Source organism: Puma concolor, chromosome A3, assembly GCF_028749965.1.
Source record: "Puma concolor isolate L17-30 chromosome A3, mPumCon1.1.hap2, whole genome shotgun sequence".
Classification (NCBI taxonomy): domain Eukaryota; kingdom Metazoa; phylum Chordata; class Mammalia; order Carnivora; family Felidae; genus Puma; species Puma concolor.
In genome coordinates, this window is record NC_141669.1 from 141266849 (window position 1) to 141273934 (window position 7086).

A 7086-nucleotide genomic window follows, 5' to 3' on the forward strand; every position below is an offset into this window, starting at 1 on the left:
AAGGACAGATGGGAAGGTGGTGAGGCTCCCTCCCAGAGGCTGCAGTGTGACACATTGGAGCTCTACATGTCTTGTTCCTCTGTTCCTTCCTCCACTGGAAAACAGGCTTTCACGCTGACCTCCTGTGTAAACAGAGCATCAGCCCATGGAGATTAGGAAGGATTTTCATTCTGCAGCACTTTCCCCAGGTTCCCAGGCAGTAGAAGCAGAGGAGTGTTGGGGCGTCTCTGGGTGCCGAGACATATCACTGTGTGACTGCCACCCTCTGTCCCTCACTGCTCCCTCCCTTCTCAGAGTGTACCCTTGGGGCAGCACCTCTGATTTCTCCCTTTTTGCTGATTTCCACCTTTTTATTTATCGGCATCCATTTGGAAGGACCGAGAGGCCCCTTTCCTCTAGAGGGAGTTTTGAGTCATGTGCTCTGCCGAAGGCTCAGGCAGAGAGAAGGCAGGCCCCTAACTTCTACTCCCAAGTGTTTTAAGCCAAAGATTTGTCACCAGGTGACGAAGCATGGTGTTTCCCAGCCACGTGGTTGGAGGAAAGCACTCTACCTGAGCCATAGCTTTCTAAAAGGCAGCTTACCTGTCTCTATCTGGGGACAGCTTAATGTGTCACACATGTCATGTGAACTTGCCTCTGCCCTCCTTAAGATGCGGTCAGGTTGGGGGCTGCCCTCCCAAGCAAGTCTTCTCCAGATCAGGCCCCAGGGAAGGTTTCCCACCTTCCCCATGCTGGCTGTGAATGTCTGCATAGGGTTATGCAGACCCTGAGACTCACCTGATCGCTTGAGCTGCTCCGGGTAGGCCGGACTGCCCATGACCCGTAGCCCTGCTGTCACTGTCACTCTCAGGGTGTGCTGGAGGAGTCATTGACTGGCTCCACTCAGCTAGGAGTGGCTGTCTTCCACAGCTTTATTAAGGCACTTTGTTGGCCTTTCTGGTGGGGAGAAAACCCAAAGGCAGCCAGACACCCCACAAAGTGCGTGCAGTATTCCCATTACAGACAAGGAAGAAGAAACATGGCGAGGTTAACTGCACGGCTAGTGGTGGGCTGGGATTTGAGCCCAGGGTGCTCAGAGTCTGTGTTCCTCTCTGCCCCCGTATGACAGATGTGGCATAGAAACCCATGGTCCCACACCACTCCTGGCTGAGTCGCTGTGTCCCCTCCTCCATCCAGGGACCAGAGTCCCTACGTCTTTGCCTTCTCCCAGAAAGACAGCAGATGTGTCACAGTTAGCATGCTGGGTGTGTCCCAGGAGGACATGATATGGTTCATGGGGCCCCCATGACAGGAGGCATTTCCCACTTTGGTCTGGTGCAGATCTCCTCCATGGAGAAGAGCCTGAAGAATATCGAAGAGGAGAACAAGCTCATTGAGGAGCAGAATGAAGCCCTGTTTCTGGAGCTGTCGGGCCTGAGCCAGGCCCTCATCCAAAGTCTCGCCAACATCCGCCTTCCGCACATGGTGAGCAGTATGTGGCCCTGTAGGCACACCAGTGAGCTTGTGGCTGACTGTCCCCCCTCCCCCCGCCAGGACTCTGGGGAGGGCAAGGAGGGCGGGGCACACCTCTACCTCTGGGGTCCTGCCAGAAGGGCAGGTGCTCTGCCCGACAGGCTGCTGGCCACAGTGGTCCCAGCTGTCCCAAAGAGCTTATGGATCCACAGCAGGATGCTTATGGTTGTTTCAGCCCAAGGGTGCCAGTGGTGGCCCTAGTAGGTGTGAGGAGATGGGTTTGATGTCCTGCCACAGACTTCTGTGGCTTCTGAAAATCACGGGACCCACCGTGTGGATGGAGCTTGCTAACCTGGTTCTGTTCTCCAGGAGCCAATATGTGAGCAGAATTTCGATGCCTACGTGAGCACCCTCACTGACATGTACTCCAACCAGGAGTGCTACCAGAACCCCGAGAACAAGGACCTCCTGGAGAGCATCAAACGGGCCGTGAGGGGCATCCAGGTCTAGACCCCATCACTCCAGAGCCACCCCGCCCATCGGGACATCCGGGGCAGCCCAACTTGGCTCCCGTGCTCACCTCCCTTGCCCTGCCCCCGCAGTGGGGAGTCCCAACTCACAGTGACTTCCAGTTGGCAGCCCAGGGAGGCCTCAGTTGGGCTTATCCACAGGGGTGCCTGGAAATCAGTGTCTTTCTCGTTGCACTTGCCAGGCTGGAGGCCTTGACCTCCCCACACGAATGCAGGGCAGGGCATGAAGTATTACAAAGTGATTTATTTTTGTTTTTTGAAAGAAATCTGACGAGCAGCTCAAAGTCTCCAGTGAAAGCTCATGGACAAGGTTCTCAGGGAAGTTTTGGAGTTTGCAACCACAGTATTCCTTTGTCTGTCGAGGCTGGGAGGGTAGCCGTGGGCACGGGGCGGGTGGTGCGTGTGACAGTGTCAGCCTGGAGCATGTGCCCCTGGGCACACGTCTGCTCAGTGAGGTCAATGTGGCAAGTGTGTTTTCTGTTTTCATTTAACTCAGTTTTGTCTTAAGGATGGAATAAAGCACTGTTCCAGAGGGTTAGAAACAGACCTGCAGCCCATGGCCAACTTGAGGACTCTAACCTGGGAGCCCCTGGAAGTTCCACGTTAAAGCACCTCACTTCCAGGGGCAGCTGGCACCCCAAGCCCGCACAGACACGTGCAGGCTTGGGGTCACGCTCCCCCTCGGGGCTGCCGCCTTCAGACCCAGGTCTGGGTCAGGGCCAGGGTCTCTGGCTGTCTGTGCGTCCACTCATGCCTGTGACCCGTCACTGCCGCTTTACCTGGGTCGTGGCCGAGCTTGACTGGGGTGGAGGTGGCATCAGCAAGGTCAGGGGATAAATCCCTAATTAGGAGACCACCAAGGTTTCACTTCTTTTTAGATCCATTCAAGACGCGAAAAAAAATTTTAATATAATGTGTTAAACACAATGTTCCTAACGTGTAAATAGAGTCCAAATCGGTTGTGACTGCAATTCCAAGTTAGTATTTAAAAGTAGAGAAATTGCACTTCCTGGAAGAAAAAAAAAGTAGTTAGTTTAATTATTCTGTACATTATTTAATTTTGTCAAGATGTAAGTATTTATATTCACAACCTCTTGTGTTAACATTTGCTATTTATTTAACATTTTTATTTATTAATTTTGTACTGTTTCAACTAGACCCCACACCAGGACACCATGAGAGGGAAACAGATGAAATCAAAGCAAAATTGACTATTTGACAAGAGATAGGCCACAAAAAAATCTTGCTATAACTTCTATATATAGAAGTCTTCTTATAATTTTGATGCAACCAAGTTATTTTTTATATATTTTGTTATTTATTCTTTTAATAATGGAATTTTTTAAAGAGTATTTTGTAACTGAGGAATTTTGATAATTTGGGGATGTTTCCCCCCTGGTCCAATGGAAAGAAAGACTTTTTGGTTTTCTTCATCCCTTCGGTTCCTTTTGTTTCAGGCACGGACAACAGCAAGTGGAATTCTGTATTTATTATTTATTTAAGTGTAGCGCAGATGTGTGTGCTCTGGCGTGTTTCTTGTGTTGCGTCTGTGTGCTGGTTCTTGATGGCTGAGTCATGCTGCTGTGAAGGAGTGCTGGCCACAGGCAGCACCGAGCAGTCCCCGCTCACAGGCTCCCTGCTCCTCCGACAGCTCCGAAACTGTGACCCCCTTCCTCAGGAAATGCGTGGAACCCACAGCACAGCACTTCTCGGTGTGTTTGCAGGGTGATTTCCTAATAAAAGTCCACTCTGACTGTGTGGGAGCGGTCTGTACTGTGCCGGCGGTCTGTGTCCCTGAGAGCCCTAATGAGTCACCTTCCTGGGGAGTGGCTGGGTGGGTGGGTGGGTGGCCTCTTCCACCTGTGGTCTCTTCTTGGGACCCTAATGTGGAACCAACATCCTTCCCCTAAGGGGCGGTTCTAGGAGGTCTAAGTCACTGTGCTCTGCCTCTTCCCACATGACTGGGTATGTGCAGAGCAGAACTTTCTCCTGGGCTTGGACAGAAGTCTTCCTGTTGGGGTTGTCAGACAGGGTGGGGTGGCAGGGGTGGTGGGGTTGAGGGGTGGAATAGGGGTTGCCACAGACCACCTCTCCTGGCCACAAGGAGGAAGCCAGCTGCAGTAGGAGAGAGTCTGGACATTCTGGAGGGAGATAGAGTCGAGAAATGGAAAGAGAAAGGTGGAGGTGGAAGGGAGGGGATGAGAGAACTCTCTAATCTTTTCAGAGCTCCTGGTCCAGCCATACCTGAAGGTTGCCCATCCTCGCATTTCCCAGTTATGCAGGGAACGAACTCTTCTCCTTCTCTTTCCTCCTTCTCCTTCCTCCCCTCATTCCTCCTCCTCTTTCTCCTTCTCTTCTCTTTTCCTTCTTCTCCCTCCTCCTCCTCTTCCTCCTTCTTTGCTTAAGCTCTTGCGCTTGGCTTTTTGGCCTTGCAGTGGCGCCTCAGCATTTTCACACTTTGATGTCAGGTGGAGCTCTAGCTCTCACAGGGTGAGACTTAGGTTTGGAATTTCAGCCTGAACTGTCCACACCTTTTGACCTCCTTGGGAATCTGGCCTTGAAGGCCAACCTGGAGCTCCCACCTGACATGATGAAGGAAAATTCTTAGAAATTCTGAGCCTCATTTCCAACCACTGTCTGAATCAGACAGGGTCCAGGACACCTGGGGGCATTTGGTGTGTTTGGAGGCCAGCTGCGCTTGGGCCTTCGCTGTACCCCCAACCCCCCTTCCCACCCCACTCCACACTGTCCTTGTCTTTCTCTCTTTCCTTTCAGTGTCTACAGCGTGCAGGCCTCTGAGGCCTGGCCTCTTTTCTTTGGGCAACGTCTATGGCTCCCTCCTCCCATCCTCCACTGGTCCCTCTTCTCATCTGCCTTTGGCCACGGGGCCTCTCCCCTAGCCTATCCTTGGTTTCTGCCCCACCCTGCATCTGCTGTGTGCTGTCCTCCTGTGTGCTCCACAGAGGCTGCCCCAGTCCGCATCCTGGCCTCTCTCCTTCCCCAAATCAACATCCCTACCGCTCATGTCTGCCATGTGCAGACTACTCCCACACTGCTTTCCAAGTCTGCTTTTCCCAGTTCTAGAACCTTCTGGGTCTCCACTTGGATGTTCCACAGGCCACAGGACATGTACCCAAGTGACCACAACAGCCCATCTGCTGCTCCTAGCCTGACCCTCCCTGGGCCCAGCAAGATGCCAATCCTCATTAGCTGCCTGTCCTGATTCATCCAGCTGAAGAGATCGTGGCCACATGGAAGCTACCAAGAGGGGCCACAGTGTCTGTGGTGCCACATGGATGTGGATGTTACCATGGAGCACCAGTCGGGTCGTGTGTGCCCCCCAGACGGGGCCACCCAGGGGTGCTGCCCTAATGAGGCCAACGTATGACTTGATGAAAAACAGGCGAGTATTAGGGCTACATCCAGCTGTGCAGGGATGCATGTATGGTGGCATCAGCCATGCCCTGCCTACCACAGGGGACGGGGTGGACTCAGTGACTACTGAACTCCAAGGGAGGTCCTCCCACTGAGGTATCTATTTGGGCTGGTTCTGGCTCTGAGGGTTGCTCACACCCCCAGCAGCTTCTTGAGCCAGTATAGGTCTTAGGGGCACACCTGGAGCCCCAAAGAATCAGAGGAGCTGGTGCAGTCTCAGCCCTGTGGGGCCATCCCCAAGCCTCCCGCTTCCAGGATGAGGGGCCAAGGGGGAGGGGCAGGGGAGCCCACAGAGCAACCCTGCTTCTCACATAGGATCCTGGAAGTGGATGTGGAGGACACAGGTGCAGCTCCCTCCCCAGCACCATGCCAATGGACCCCCTCGTTGGATCCACCCATCTCTGCTCACTGGGTACCTTCTGCCAAGTTGGACACATTTCTGCCCGTGTCTTTCACACACTGTCAAAAATGTTTTCCTTGTGTTTAATTCTGTCATGGCTCCCTCTGTGGCAGTTGTCAAAACAGCAAAGGAGAAACCTGGTGCTGTTTATGACTAAAGATGGTAAGGAGTCCACCCAAGGCTCACCTGCTGCATTGTGAACAAGCAGAAGAGCTTGTAAGTCCTCCAACACGCCTCCCAGGGCCACTGCTTGCATCCCCACACAGAGCTCGATAATCCAAGACACCATCAGGCACCAAACATAGAAGGGCTCAGTCACAGCTGGGTCACCCCACATAAAACCCTACCTGGATCAGCCCTGAGCAGGTACAGGAGAGAAGTAATGACAAACCCACCTCTTGTCAACGACTGTGGTGCAGGCACTAGGATTGTCCCTGTCATATACACCAGAAGGCTGAGGCCCACGAAGCTGCTCAGGGTCACACAGAGGACTGGCTATGTTGCCAGGATTTACACCAGCCCTCTGGTCCCTGGGGTCTGTCCTCTTCAAGAAGAGGAAGGGGTGCCAGCTCAGCTGAACCCCATGTAGCAGTCAGACCCAGTGGGCACAGAGGAGCCACAGGAGAAGGAGCTACTATGATCCCCAGGCCAGTGGACAGAGAAGGAGCCACCAGGAAGAATCTGTCCAGGCACAGCATGGACAGATAGGTCCCCCAGCCTCGGGAGAGTCGTATTGACAGATACCATTGCCTCCCAGGATGCTCTGACCATTCCCTAAGGTAGCTGGGACTGGACAGAGACTCTGAAGCCTCCTTGAGGTGGAGGGGGTTCTCCAGCACTCCTATGGCTCCTCCTGCCTATGGGGCTGAGCAAGGTATACCCTGTCCCCGAGGGGACCTCTCCTGGCCCCCATCAGCCTGGGCTGGCCTGCCTGGATGATTCACTGTCACTGTGCCAGCCAGTGCTTTCCCACAGGGCAGTTAGGCTTATCCAAGATCTGTTTCCTACACTCCTAAAGGCAGTTTCTTCCCATGTATACATTTTCAGTCCATAGCAGAAAGAACTAAGGTGTGGTCCTTGTACTGGGACCACAATCTCCAGAATATTCCTGATCATTCCCTAGCCATCACCACGCTTGTACCCTCCCTGGAGGACCTCTTACCCTCATGTTGTTCCCAGAGGGTATGACAGCTAGCTGCCTGACCCTATCCCATGTGCTGGCCCTCTGTGTGATTTCTGCTGAGCTCAGGTCTGAGGGGGGCCCTGGAA

At 53.4% G+C, this 7086-nt stretch overlaps 1 protein-coding gene across 5 annotated transcripts in view; it reads left to right on the top strand.

The window, feature by feature from the left end:
• MYT1 (myelin transcription factor 1) overlaps positions 1 to 3740 on the top strand; it is a 70921-nt gene extending 67181 nt beyond the window's left edge. For all 5 annotated transcript variants that reach the window (XM_086702787.1, XM_086702786.1, XM_086702788.1 and 2 more), the window contains exons 22-23: positions 1321 to 1464; positions 1822 to 3740. In XM_086702787.1, the coding sequence (XP_086558913.1) occupies positions 1321 to 1464; positions 1822 to 1962 (285 nt within the window). In that variant the 3' untranslated portion in view covers positions 1963 to 3740. The remainder of the gene's footprint in view (positions 1 to 1320; positions 1465 to 1821) is intronic.
• The last annotated feature ends 3346 nt before the right edge of the window (positions 3741 to 7086 follow it).